This window comes from Sciurus carolinensis, chromosome 6 (genome assembly GCF_902686445.1).
Source record: "Sciurus carolinensis chromosome 6, mSciCar1.2, whole genome shotgun sequence".
Lineage (NCBI taxonomy): Eukaryota > Metazoa > Chordata > Mammalia > Rodentia > Sciuridae > Sciurus > Sciurus carolinensis.
Window position 1 is genome coordinate 7,425,450 of NC_062218.1, and position 15,594 is coordinate 7,441,043.

At 44.0% G+C, this 15,594-nt stretch overlaps 1 protein-coding gene across 1 annotated transcript in view; it reads right to left on the minus strand.

The window, feature by feature from the left end:
• Sema5a (semaphorin 5A) overlaps positions 1-15,594 on the minus strand; it is a 443,089-nt gene that overhangs the window by 50,656 nt on the left and 376,839 nt on the right. The window contains 2 exon segments of the mRNA XM_047556570.1: positions 3,114-3,261; positions 12,549-12,692. Of these exon segments, the coding sequence (XP_047412526.1) occupies positions 3,114-3,261; positions 12,549-12,692 (292 nt within the window).

Here is a 15,594-nt window from a genome sequence, read left to right on the forward strand (position 1 = left end):
GCCCGCTGGCCCATTTGAACACAAGGAGAAAACACTGAAGACGTTTCAGTACTAAAGACTAAATGGGGGAACCAGGGATCATTTTAGCAAACTAGAAAGAAGATAAATAGGTCTTTCTTCAAACTAGGGGTAAAATTTGTCCACAGAATACTGAATAGGCTGCTCCCCTGACACAGTCATAGACAAGGAATTGACTAACACCATCCCAGCATCAAATTTCTACTAAAGTCTGATACTCCTGATCACCAAGGAGTGCAGAAAAGTATCTTTAGATACTCTATAAAATTAGATTATCACACTTATCAAAACACTTAGGATTGTCAGAAGTTGAGATGAAAACATTTCTTTAAATTACAAAACTTGCCTATAGTGTTCTTCAAAATATTGCCAAATTTAGAAGAATATAATTACTTTCTATTTTTGAAAATACTAAAAAAGAAAAAAAAAAGAAGAAAAAAAAGTGACGTGTGGGAGAAGACTGAACTTCAATTCTGAACTGTCATTCTGAATAAGAGCAGGATGACCAGGCAGAGGAAGTTGAATACAGTTCTTACTTTGTAAAAAATGTGCAGGGCTTGGATCTAAAATAATTTTTGGTTGACTACTGAGGTCCTTTAAAATTAAACTAGTTTTTATATTAGTGGTCTGAGGTATAGTCCACTGAGACTTTTTAGAAATACATGAAACCAGAGATAAATATATAATGTTTCTGTTCCAGACTTGTGTGGGTCTAATGCCTGGCATCTCGCTGTCCTTGCTGCTGTATTTTGGAGGGCCCACAGCACTCTTTAGGACTGGATTCACTATGGAGGGAAGAGACCTGGTCTGGGGTGATGGTTTCTAGCTATGTGACTTCTGACACCTAACACTGGTCTACGGTCTCTATTTTCTCACTTGGAAAACCAGGAATCCACACACTCATGAGCTACACAACAGTGAGGTTAATGTCACACTGTCATTATTTCCATACACCATGACCAATTTAAAGATCCTTTTGCTGGCTTTCACTTACTCCTAAATTTATCCACAATGCCATTATTTGACACAAATACATTTGAGTGTGTTTGTCTTCTCTGATTAACCTTCAGAGTTCCTTCTGACAGTGTATATGGATCGTAACATCTTTCTTCTTGACCTTTTGGGTTTGTTCTTTTGTATCAGGGAAATAAATATCTATCTTATTTTCTGTGGATGACATAAATTATAGATTTTTGTTCGACTGCTTTACACTTTGGTATTTCAGTAAGAAATATATGTATTAGTACGGTGCTGGCAACACAGGTCTGTTTCTCTCTTCAAATCATTTTTGCTATATTTGGCATTGTCTTTATTCTGCTCAGACACATCTGCTATCCTTGGAGGGAATTCTGAGTTATATTTTTCTGGACTTGGAAGCCAAGATTACATTTCTTTCACAAAACCATAACACTATAACAAATAAAGCAACAAATATATTGACATTTTGGAAGACCCAATTTTTATATTTATGATCAGATGTATCATACATATACATACATTCCAGTAAGTTCATAAGAAATATGCTACTCTTCCTTTATATATATATTTTATTTCATGAATCAAGTTTTTAATATTATTGATGTTGATTCACTTCAAGAAAGTGAAAGATATGCACTATTTTCTCATCCTTCAGATGGAAAAGTGCTTAGAATCTCATGCTATCCCTGCCTTGGTTGAGAAGATCTTGATGAGTAGTAGAGACCTGGCACTCAGACACTGAAGGAACAGGAGCAGAGGAGACAGCTCAGCAGAGAGATGAGCTCCTCCACTGTTTATGTTATAATAAATAATTCTGAATTTTGGCATCTGAAATATTTATCTAACGTGTGTCCAAGAATTTTCATAAACCTGTACACTGAGATTTTTCATGGTCTACAGTTAGTTCAGGCACATCTGGGAAGAACTGTCTCTGAGCAGTGACAGATTTGATTAGAACCACTACAATATCCTTGACTACATGAAGGGAAGAAAATTGAATTGCAAACTGCAATACAAAAAGCCTCCTTGGATCTGCTGTAAGACCCACACAGTACCCCATGGCCTCGTCCCTTCATCCCCCAGGAGTCCCCTGGGCTCTCTGCCCTGTGGGTTTGCAGCTCACAACAGCAGACTTCACAGCAGCGCAAAGACCTGCTCAGCCTCACGGACGGCAGGGATGGGAGGGCAACAGGAAAGGTCAGAGGACAGGAGGTCACGCCAGGCCTCCCCTGCAGAGCCTCTCCACCACGTGCGGGTCACATCCCTCCTCCACGCTGGGGCAGCCCTAGGGAGGGCGAGCCAGGTGAGCCCCCTGCAGGATCAGTGCTCAGTCATCCTTAGCAAAGAAGCAGGCCCAGCAACAATGGGCCTTTTGAAAAGAGCTTGCATGGGCAGAATCGTGTTGGGTTGTTTAAAGTGTTAAGAGAAATATGATCCACCAAGGCAGAAGAAAAATAAAACCATAGGTTGTCTTTTACTCCCTCAGAATTGGCCCCAACACGCTCTGACATTGGCTGCACTGTGTTTCTGTCCCCAGGAAGTGTGAGGTTTGTCCTGCGTGTGAGCCTCACATGGGGCATCATCTCATCTGCCAGACCAAACGGAGTAACCAGAGTTAAGTGCTGAAGCTTTTGTCCCAGTTCAGGACTCACAAGGGCAACACTCCTCGGGCGGTTTATTCCACGCGTGTGTACTTAATTCAAGTACTCTACTTTCCAGCGCTTCCTCTGGACAGTTTCATTAACCAGAGAAACCTGCACAACTCACACCATTTGATGTGTACAGAGCATCTGGTGCCTGGACATGTTGAGTTTATGGGACATTTCATGTTTGCAGAACATATGGTGCCTCCCGTCAATGTCGGCAGGAGAGCTGGTGCGTAAAGAGCACCACGTGCCTGCAGACATGCAGCATCAGACATGTAGTGTATATGGAGCATTTTGTGCCTGCAAAGCACAAAGGGTTTGCAGAACACCTAGTGTGTGCAGAACGCCTGGTGTGTACAGAACATCTAGTGCTTACAGCACGTCAAGTAAGTGCAGAGCATCCAGTGTGTGCAGAGCGCTTAGCGGGTGCCAAGTCTGGACACCCAGCTCTGGACATGAGGAACTACTCACCACGTTGCAGCCTGCACAATCGGGCCCATTCTCACAGGTCCTGCGGCGAGCTTGAATGCCACCCCCACACTGGGCTGTGCACCTTTCCCAAGGACCCCAGCCTGTCCAGAACATGTGCGGCGGGCACAGCAGATGCTCATTGCAGTATCTGTAGCAGGGAAACCAAGGGGAAAGGTGTGTTTAGTGCCACACGAGACAACCGGGCTTCCCACTCTCCATCCCTGCACCAGAGGCCTCGCACATGGGCATGCTCTGCGTGGAGGGGCTTGCTGTATTTGCAGTGGTCACAGGACAGGAGGCAGATGTGGTGCTGGCCATGCTGTGTGCACAGACAATGGGATGCACAGCAGACAATGAAGAAAATGCTAAACTCACAATGCAGGATGGATCTTCCTGTGCAGCCAATTAAAGGAGAAACAAGACAAAACAAAACTCTTCAAATAGATACCCCGAAATAAGAGCATATAGAAACTAGCTAGGCAGGGAAATTATCTTCTAAACACAACCATTGAAAGATAAAGCAGGTTAAGAATACAAACTCAGCAGAGCTTTATTTGGATTCATTTCTCATTCTTGAATCATGGTCTCATCATGGTAAGTGAAAGCCTGAGTTTGGTGTGAAGACCCAGGACTTCCACTGCTTAGGTTGTAGCATTTTAAAATTGATTTTCAGGCTCTCAGAATGTTGTCAAATGACTTTAAATTAAAGACCACAGATTACTAAAAAACGAGTTAGCATACAATTCTACAACCATTTGTCTTACTTACAGTGATCCAGTTCTAGACTTGCACACGCACACCCACTTTACCAATTTTTAGCCAAATATCCCAAACCCCCTTTAGCTCCAGGATGTCACATTGCTATATAATCCCAGAGACATGAAATGAAGTGAATTGGGAAAAACCAACAAACAAACCCCAAACAAGAAGGAAACAATCCAGCAATCCACAGGTTCAGCACGGAGGGAGAAGTCACTCTGAACACAGCCTAGCTCGGAGACGCTTCTGGTTATTTAAACTCCACAGTTCACAGCCTCAGATGAACAGTTCACAAGAGGGGGGTCAGAAAGTACGGACTCACACACAGGGGCACTTGTTCCATAACCTGCCATCATGCTGCCTGTGACACACACCAAAGGAAAGGCATTTCTGCAGTAGAGCAACCGGGCAAATGGTAGCCAGCATCCAAGAAAAGGGGCTGGGGAGTGTAGTTTCTTTACAGAGAATGCTGGTAAGATTCGACTGCTCTTCCATCAAACCAGAACCCTTCAGGGAGAAGGTGAGGGCTTCAGGAACCAGAGGAGCACAAAAGCAGGAAGCGAGGCCCCGTGGAAAGCAGCCAATAGCATGAGGCACAAGGACACCTGCTGGTGTTCAGGAAGATTCCGAGAGGTAGAAACGAGAGACAAAGTAAGGAAGGCGATGGTGAAAGACCACAGGGTGGGTGACAGGCAGCGGGATGATCTAGCTTTGCCAGGTAGATGGAAAGGACCCGAACTCGTTTCTAAGACATCAAGGAAGTCCCACAGAGCTCTGTAGGCAAGACAGCACGGTCAGAATTAGAGTGAAGAGTCCTCTTCTGGGGTGGGGTGACCTGAAGCTCCTGAAGTTTGAGGAGCTCCCCAAGTTTCACTATGGGGTCTGAACCTCCAAAGAGAAGGGGGGTCACCAGCAGGAAGCACAGAGGGAACAGATACCAACCAGTGGAATCTGGATGACAGGGAAGCAAATGTGCAAGACCCAGACACTGTGGTGGTGGAAAGAGGGAGAGCAAGGGGTGTAGACCGCTCTGCTCAGTTGTAACAGGGTAGAGGAGTCCAGAGCAGCCTCCCAGATGAAGGCTGGAAACAATGTTACTTCTGGGCAGAGGCATTGGCTAGGCCGAGGCGGAGGGACCCTGAGAGGGTCGGGAAACACTCAGACCAACAGAGTAGTTTCTCTAAACATTGACTTTTAAGAGTGGCCAATAGCCTGAATGGTTCCCAATCTCTATCCTTTCAGTGCTTAAGGCGTGGAAATGGAGGTCTCTCTCAAGGAAGCAGTGTCCCTGTGCCCAGCCCTCAGGGTCAAGCTCTGGATACTCTCAGGTGCCCTAGGGACAGACCCCTAATCTGGAGAGTGTGGCACGTGGCATGAGGGGGAAGACTGAGGCTCTCATAGGCTGTAAGATTCTGCCCTAGGAAGTCTGCACAAAGTATAAGTATTAACATATGTGTTGGTGCTTGGAATATTCCAGGAGGAAATGGCCATTTGTTTTGAGAACAGGTTTTAGGGAAGTCAAGAAAACTCAGAATATCAGAACACTATGCATTTATTTCAGAATGTCCATGTACCTGTGAGTAGAACCATTGCTAAACCGATACTTAGACATATGGGCTTCTTAGCTCCTTTTCCCTGATTTCAGTTTTCAGCACACGTGAGCACTCGCACATGCACAAAGGGCAGCGAGGGCAAAGGGAAGTCTTACTGAAAACGCTCACAGAGCCCTTGAATTTTAATAAAAAGCTCAGCAATGGAACAACCGTATCCCCAGAGCAAAATAAATCATAGCGCATAAATACTTTCTTGTATTTGCCTGCAGCAGGCCACCTCTGAAAATTCTGTCTGTTATTGTAGTTACAGATCTACTGCAGGGTAACCTGTGCATGTAGGTTGGAACTTTCAAGTAATGTCAATAAATCACCTCTTGGGCTGCCTTTCCGGGTGGTCAGCATGGCCTTCCCTTTTCCCTCTTCCTCCCTCTGAGACAGTCCTATAAAGCAAGTCACCGCAGCATCGTTCGAGGCGTCACCTCTGTGATTGCAAGACTATAACAAGACAGGGTAGAGGGAAATAGAAATTGCTAGGCTACCTCTTCCCTTTGTGTCTGGATTTTCCCTCAGGGATTCAACCTGGAAGAGACTGCTCAGAGGCAAAGCTCTTACAAGGCTCCACGTCCGGATCCTCTGCCACTGTGAGAGGTCAGTTTCCTCCTGGCCCTCCTCACCCTGGACTCCACGTAGCTGCACCCCCAAGAGAAGCCCCCTCATTAAACCACAGGAACACCAACCAAGATGGGGAATCAGAGAGCTGGCATCTCTGCTTAAGGATCTCGATTACTTTAGGGACACAGCACTTACACAACAAGCCAGCAGTTGCTCCTCTCTCTCCAGTCCCGCGGATGCTGCTGGCCTTTACCAGATGACTTGGTAAATGTTCGTAAATTTTTATTGGCTCTGTTAGGTCTCTCCTATCTTAAAGCAATGAAAGTCACAGATGCACTTCATGATGCATTAAAAATTAAGATTTTAATTTTGCTCATGACTGCTCATTCTTATTTTGCATTTAAAAGCTAACTGATGACCCACCGTGTTTCTCCATAGATTATCTATCTGTCCATAAACCTAGCCTCTGTGAAGGAATGGCCCTCATGATCCCACACGGCAGGGTCTCAACACCGCACCACGCTGCTGCTCACATTTCCTCATGCTACAAACCGTTTCATTCTGGTTGGGTCCAAGCTCGTTCCTTACTACAACCTCTGACAGCCTGAACCAGGGCGAGCCCTTTCAAGAACCATCTCTTGGTTCACACTAAGTGATCATCCCTTTATTGAGCCATATGGAATAATCGAATTTCTTATGCAGCCCGAGAAACTGTACAAATATTAAGTCTACCATGATATTTAAGAAAATACGTCAGAAGATAGTAACAACGTGCAAAGAATATCAGTCTGGTTCATCACAAGCTGAAGCAAACATACCCAGAAAGACAAAAATAATCATATTATGATATTCCATTGGTTCCTAGGACCCTTTGGTTTGATACTGCATTGGATAGACTCTAATGTGGCCCACCTGCTCCCCACCTGCTGGACTCACACTTTGTGTAAACCCTTCAACTGAGTATGGGTGAGACTTCTCACTCACTTCTATTCAACAGAATATGTTCAAGGCCATGGAATGCCACTTTTGTGATTATGTCATATAAGACAGTAATGCCTTTATTTCAGGAAAGGTCTCTCTTTCTGGTTTTGAGGAAGCAACCAGTAAGGTAAGGAATGCCTGGTATTGAGGAGTTGAGGGTAGCCTGTAGCCGATAGCCAGTGAGAAACAGGCCATTGGGTGGCCAGCCTGCAAGGCAGTGGTGGCTACCACAACTGTCTGGTCTAAGAAGCAGAACCTTCTCCTCTGAGCTCAGATGGGAGCCCTGGTGTGCACTTCCATTGCAGACTGACACCCCACCACCACGGACAGCTGAGCTGTGTCCAGGCTTCAAACCCAGAGAAACTGCAAGCTGACACAGGAGGTGTGGACCGGCATGTCTGTGGCAATACTATTGCGTAAGACTACCAGAATCGATCTTGGCAGCATGAAGTACAGGCTCCCCTAAGAAATCCCCCAAAATGTGAAAGTGACTTTGGGACCAGGGAAGAGGTAGAAGCAATTCTGAGGAACATGGTAGAAAAAACTTAAATCAACTTGTAAAGACCATTAGTAGAAATTGGATTTGAGGATGCTGCCAGCCAGGATTTAGAACCAAGTAGGATAAATAAGTAAACTGCACAACGAAGAAAAGACAAGCCAATCAGAAAATGGGCAAAGGACTTGATTAGATAGTTCTTCAACTAATATATACAATGAGCACATTTAGTCATTAGGGAAATGTAAATCAATACCATGATAAGACACACTTTATACAAACTAGAACTGCTATAATCAAAAACCAGAAAATAGTGCTGGCAAAGAATCTGGAGGAATTACAACACTCACACATTGCTGTTAGAAATGTTTAGTGGAGAAATCTCAGGAGAAAGCACTTTGGCAGTTCCTCCAAAAGCTAAACAAAGCATTAACATGTGACCCAGCAACTTCATTCCCAGGCATATGCATGAAAGTATCTGACAGGAACTTGCACAGATACCTGTATACCAGTGTTCATTATCACATTGTTGACAATACACAAAAGGTAGAAATAACCCATGTGACCACCAGTTATGGGCAAATGGAAAAGCAAATGCAGTTACAGCCATACAATTGAATATTATTAAGCCTTAAGAAAGGAATGACATTCTGGTTCCAGCTCCAGTGTCAATGAACCCAAAAACGTCACACTCAGTGAAACAAGCAAGAGAGCGAAGGGCCAACACTGTCGGATTCCACTTACATGAAATATAAATTATAACGGGCAAATTGGCAGAGATGGGACTGGAAGTTACCAGGGGCTAGGAGGATGGTGGGATGGGGATTTACTGCTTAGAAACAAGGAGAAAGTGGCTGTGGCTGTCCATGCTGTGCATGCATTAATGCCTGTCAACTGTATACTTAAAAATGGTTAATTGGCTAGTTCCTGTTACATATAATTTACTACAATAAAAATAGCAAGGAAATAGGAGCATGTTGTTAGAGACTAGAAGACAGGAAAGTTTAGTTATCTAAAGGTAAAATGCTTCCAAAATGATTGCCTACCATTATCATGAAAAGTGGAACCCGAAAGTGCCAAGAGGGTCATGCAGCTAAGGAAACTCACGAGGACATTGTGGAAGTTGCTACCTGATCGCTTGCTGCTCGCAGTAGAAGCAGGGGGAAAGAGAATTGAGGGACAGGCCCTTCCACAAGACCAACAAGGGGCTGCATAATTTTAAGAAACCAGCCTCTCCTGGTAGCAAAGATGCAAAAGTTAAGAAACAGCTTCTAAGCACCATCAGGAGAAGCTGGCATCGGGGAAAAGCTGAGGGTAAGACTGTTAAAACCTCAGAAAAATCAGAGAATCAGAGTAACAAGGAGTTCAAGTGTAGCATCCTTCCAGGAAGTCACGAGCAAGGGGTGGCTCAGGGATCTTCTCAGTCACAGGGGGACCCTCAGGCTGCAGGGCACTGTTTCCCAGCCTCCTGGGGCACTGGAAGGCCCAGTAGGGCTATCTTAGAAATCTCTGCCAGTGTGGCGACCGTCCAGTGGGGGAGACCCTAGGGAAATCTATGGAAGGCCCACAAATTTCTTCCAAAGGCTATTTCAGCAAAAACACCACTGGCTTGGACTAAAATGAACAGAGAAAGTTCGAATGAAAACCTGTGGGAAACCCAACACAGCGCTGGCAGTCAGCTGGCAGACTGGAAACACGCGATCACCTTAAGAGAAGGAAGGATGAGCCGGGTGGAGATGAGAGCGCAGAGGGCAGATTCAGACCTCTACCAGAACCTCCCAACACCTCCCAGGCTAGGGTCCAGCATGTCCAGGGAGCAGTGACCCCTCCGTCATTTCCATTTTCCTCTTTTTGAACAGGAACGCCCCCTGCCACCATCCTTGGCCTGCCCCACTGTTGTCTGTCAAGTGACAACTTGCCTCTTGCTTTAGAGAATGGTGGACCAAGAGGCCCAACACACTGGGAGCCTCATGTGCATCTGAGCCTGACCTGAAGGGTAAAATTCTGGGTTTGGGGGAGATAATCAAGTGGGATAAGACTTTTGGTGAAAGACATTTTACATGTGGAGGTTATGAATGATTGTGGAACAGAGGGTTGTCGGTGGTAGATAGACCCTTAAAGTGACCTGGATGATCCCGCCCCTGATATGCACACCCTGAGGCACCCCTCATCCTGACAGGTCCTGGGGCTGATTTCTAACCAATAGAATGTGGCAAGCGTGTGCCTCTTATGGTTACGCTACCTGGGACTGTGCTACCATCTTGGAGCACACTTCTCCTGAACAGATGTGAGGAAGGAAGAAAGACCGACCTGGGAAGGATGTGTCTAGAAACTGAAAAGCTGACTGGTCACGTGCAGAAGATTCAGGTAAGCCCTGTAGGGACTCGTGTCCCTCCAAGACTGAAATAATAGCCCCGTGTTGCTTTAGTGTGTGGAATGATTGCGACACAGCAAGAGAAAACCAGCACATATAATCACGTTCACATTTTTCCCCCCGGTTCTGGGTACTGAACCCAGGGCCTCGTGCCCGACAGGCAAGCACCCTACCAACTGAGCAATATCCCCAGCCTGACATTCACATTTTGATGACATTAACAGCCAAGTCCCCTTCTTCTACCCTTTGGCGGACCTTAGGCATTGATGTTTTTAATTTTTTTTGATGCTCAAGAAACTCCAAGGAAATTTCACAGCAGAAAAATAAACTGTTCACACATGCTAAAGTTCATGTACAAATTAAGTGACATATTTTCTTTATCTATTATTTTTAAAAAGAGTAATGTGAAAATTTCAGAGATTATTGCTGCAAATAAGCTCCAACATACTGGAGATTTTGTCCCAAAGTCATTAACTATGATCCTGGCATTAACTCGAGAATTTTTTTTTTTTTTTTTTTTGAGAAAAATCAATTTATTCACTTTTGGCCACCCAGGATTTCTTTAGGTTTGATGGTATTTAAAAAAGCATGATCTTATTAATCATTTGATGTGCCTCCTCCTTAGAACTTTGTACCTTCCCGTGGAGATCATGTTTCCTTTAATCTGATTGTCAAATATCTCCATTGTCAGAATGAGCACATCTTTCCTTTTTTATTACTGAGGTGGAGAGACCTCCTATGTAACAGGGCAAAGAAATCTACGAACATTTCCTTGTGAACACCAAACTCTATCAGATACTTAGTCTATCAGATACAGCAAGACTATTCAGTAGAGAAGCTTCAATTTCATAAAAATCGTACACAGTCTCTGTTTTTACCATCTACTTCTTCCCTGCTGAACTGACGTTTTCCTTCAGTAAGCAAGCTCTTAACCCAACCTTAATGAATGTCTTCTGTAAATAAAGAAAGTTTCAAGGGTAATTCCCCAAAACAACTAGATGCTCTTGATCCAGATCTTTTTCTGAAAACAGCTCTAGGAACAATCCCGCTCAGATACTGAGCATCTGCTTCAGTCACAGAGGTACGCGGCATCTTCCTGTCCACCCTGTTAGGCTCTGGTAGCACCTTGACTCCGGGGAAGATTTTGCACAAATGAAAGTGACTTTGCCCAAATGGACTTCACGATCTGACCACTTATAGCACTTAGGTAGTTCCCATCAGTTTTAAATCTACACGGTTTGGAAACAGCACGAAGACCTTTTTTCTGTAATTGCCTTTCCCACTTCTCAACAGGTGTTAGATGGAAAATGACAGACCTGTGTAAGAGCATCTCACAGGACATTCCAAACATGGCCATCTTCCTTCCCTCTTATTTGAAAGAGTGAAATATTAGTTGGTAAGTGAGCAACACAGTGAAGAAAGAAAGAATGGTTCTCCCTAGTTGATTCAGCTTGTAATAAATACCTAGGAGAAAACTGTCCACACAACAATCCTGTTAGTTTTTATTTTTTTTAGTATGTAAGTACTAATTACACAAGTAACTGTACACAGTGCTTTTACAAGAGATTCTGCTGAACACATGTCACCAAATACAAGTCTACTACCTTTTCATTAAAAGGTTTTGAAAGAGATAGGGCATGGTGGCACATGCCTATAATCCCAAGGGCTGGGGAGGCTGAGGCAGGAGGATCTCAAGTTCGAAGTCAGCCTCAGTAAATTAGTAAAGCACTAAGCAATTCAGTGAGACCCTGTTTCTAAAAAAAAATACAAAATATGGCTGGGAATGCGACTCAATGGCTGAGTGATCCTGAGTTCAATCCCTGGTATTCATCCAACCCCCCAAATAAATAAATAAATAAAAGTATTGAAATAATAACTTGATGTCAGTAGAACAGAATAAGGATCCAGAAAATTCTGTGAAATGCACCTATGTGGTTTCTCTCCCTATAGTGACAAACTAGAACACGCATTAAAAGTCACATTAAAAAGACAAGAAAGGTTTAACAATCACAGCTCTGAATTATGAGGACAAAACCAAACATCTCATTCTAAATGAAGAAACAAATATCCAAGACTAAGCTGACACACTGTTGGGATGTGACGCGAGGTTAAAATGCACATGAAAAAGAATCCCCACGTGGGGTCCCGCTGCACCTTCCCGAGGGTGTCTGTGAGCCACTGGTGTGTAGCTGGAAACACAGGCAGCCCTGAGCGCCTCCTCACCTGCACCCCAGCTGCTGCACTTCCTTCTGACGGGAACACTACCTTACCTGCCCCACAGCACCTGGGCCTGACCCTTCTGGGTTCTCCTGGGAATTGCAGCTTTGGGACTGGTGTAGCTGAAATCTCTCAAGAATAAATGTTCTCCAGCAGACTCATTTTCCGAGTTTTCAGGAGCCCATCACAGAGAGGCCTGCAGCCTCTGGGTCTCCAGTGCTTTGGGGATTGCTCAGCTGAGCCAGCCCAACCATGCAGGCAGCACAACAGGAATAATGCTCTTAATAGGAGGCCTCGGTCAAAACAAAGATGTCACACAAAGAAGAGGATAATTCAGCTCAACCAAAAGGGATGCCACGTAAGCTCAGCTAGATCCAGGACGGAAACCCAGCGCGTCGGATGGGAAGAAGCCGGAGGGTGGCTGTCCAGCAGAGCGCACGTACCTCTCCTCGCGGTTCTGGCCCACACACACCCGGCCCCCGTGCCTGGGGGTGGGGTTGCTGCAAGACCGCTGCCGCACCTGGAAGCCGATCCCACAGGTGGTGCTGCAGGGTGACCACGAGGTCCAGGGGGTCCAGCCTCCGTTCCTGGGGGAGAGGAAGCAAGGCCATCACTGGTCAGACTGGTTCAGAGTCCAGGCCTGCGTGCACCCACGGCAGAAGCGCGTGGCCCTGAGTGCCAGGCGACCGTGGCCTCCCTGCAGAGAAGGACCCAAGCTTGGGCCCGAATGGGCGGGGCCAGAGGAACTTCAGGACTGTGAGCCCCCGCCCCCTGGCATCTGCGTTTACAGGCAAGACTGGGAATTTAAAAATGCAATTTTATGTATACTATAAATCATTTTAAATGAGCTATATTACAAATTTTAAGGAACTTTAGTTATGGAAATGTTAACTAATATAAAATAATATTATTTTACCAAAAAGCAGTTAGAAACGAATCCCTAAACTTTCAGATTTTGTGATTTTGTTTGACTTGCATTGCATCCCTTATAGTCTGTGAAAGGTGCAGCCTGAACAAAGGAGTCATTTACGACTCCACACAACACTTTCTTTCGGATCTGTTAACATCAGTGAGAATCAGCAACTCTCCTGAGAGCATGGCGTGGACAGAGTGCCCCTAGGTTCAGGTTTTGAATCAGGCTTCCAATACAAACAAAGAAAGAATACTTAAGTTCAGATCTTTGGAAATAGCGTAAATGAGGGGTGCGGATTGCATAAATCTATAGCCATGCAACAGACACACAATACAGATAGACAAATTGTAAAATAAAATACTGTTAGACAACTTTATAAAATCAATCATGGCTGACAACTGGAGGAATTATTTCAGTAGTATATTTTTTCCTTAAAATAACTATATTCATGGCCATTTGTAATTTGGATAATTCCCTTTGCCATTTTCCCTGCTGTTAAAAAATGAATTATAGGTATTTTAGGATTTTAGGTATTCAAATAATGGTCAAATGCAAAGTCCAAACTCCCATGTAGATGGTCTACTGCACATGGGGTTATTTCCCACTTCTGTAATGACATGTGGATTTCCATGGGCATCTGATAACTGTATCCATGGGATTTGTATTTCCATAGGGGGATAAAGTCAACTCACATTAACTCTCTTGTTTACTTTGTACATTCTTTTAGAAGGTCTACAACTCCTCCACTGAAAATACATGTAGTAAATAGTAACTGAAACATGTAACTTTTAAATAATCTAAAATGAAAATTCTTTGGAAAAAATTCTTAGTATATTTAATATTTCCCCACTTTATCTGCTGAAACTTAGCAGTGATATCAATAAAGTCTACATTGTTTGCTTTATGCATATTATGATAAAGCTGCATTATGGTAATTTAATTAAAATGAGACATCCTCCCATGATTTTCTTAAAAGAAATTAGTTTCTTACACCCTCTACCTATAATCTTACATATTACCCAAGTAGTTAATTGAAATATTCAGTTTCTTTACATATGACAAAATGTTAAGATAATGCTGAAAATACTGCTTTCAAAATTGTTGTGAAATTTTTAACTTCCTAAACCTTCTAACAAATGTGGAATTTTATCATACATTATTCTTTCAATATGTAGAATAAGTGACAAAATAAATGAATGCAATTGCAAATGTATGTATCACCTACATGGACCTGGGTTTATATACTTCTAAGTGCTGCTCAGACCTACACACAAAAAAAACAAAAAAGTAGCACAGACTAATCACATATCGTCAGCTGAACATCTCAGTGACTGAGTCTGTACGAGACAATTCACTTATGTGTTTAAAACATTGCTAGAATTGGTTTGCTTATTTGATTTTTAATTTAAAAATAACCACCAGTTGTATTGCCAGGCGACTTGGAAAATGACTCTCTGACTAGAACAAGCACTGAAGACCTATCCATAAACAAGTCACAGCACGCGCTCAGTAACTCTTTTGTAATTAAGCAGTACGGAAAGCGCATCAGCCACTCATCACAATCTTCAGATGGCAGCGTGCCAGTGTTTGTGAAGTTTCTGCCTGGCATCGGTGGTGGCCACGTAGAACCCGGACAGCAGGCAGCACACGATTCGAAGGTGCCTGTGCCTTCTGTCGTACAATCTCATCTCTGCAGCCCTAACTGGCTCATCGGCTTTCTGGGTGATCCAATAACCCTACAAAGAGTGTCAGAAGAAGTCAAGGTCACCTGTCCCATGTGCATGTCCCCTTTCTGACTCCTCCTCTAGGGCATGCTGGCACTTCCTGCCCTGGGCTCTCATACCATTTGATCCCCCAACAGGATTTCCATTGTCAGTGACTCCATGGACAACTGTCCATGTGCTTTCTGCCTAGTGGATGGACTCATGAGAAGAATGCTCTTTAACAAATACTCTGCATCAGCGTGCAAGCAAGAAGGGCGCCTGAAGACGGTCTCGGAGCTGCCCTGATGTGTGTGGTCAGGGTGCTGCCGGTGTAGGGCAAGAAGTAAGCTTGGGGTAACTTTTTTCCCCTTTTAAGGCAAGCCAGCGACCACACAGTAAGCAGAGGAAAGGGAAACTACTCCATCGATGACGTTATCTGAAGTGTCATCCTGTCACCCAGGGCCCCATGTCACTGAGCTAGGATCCTGAGTTCTGGCCACAGAGCAGAGCAGACTTCTGGTCATGAAATGACTCGGCTTCTTCTGTCTCCCATCTACTGCATGTGCTCTACAGCAGGGCAGCTGTCTACAGACCCTAGACAGAGTTTCTTCAGTAATGGGGACACACCTCACAACCAAGCAAATGGCCTGCTATAAATTAGTAATAGTTTCCCTAATCTAATGATGAGCATATGGACAGGTTTAGATTTCCCATCCAATTTGTAGTTTAAAATTCCTTCTAATTTATACTTTAAAATTTCATTCCCTAGATCATGAAATTTTTTTTATTTGTTCTAATTAGTTGTACATAACAGTAGACTGTATTTATATATTTTGATAAATCATACATAATGGAGTGTAATCTCTCATTTTT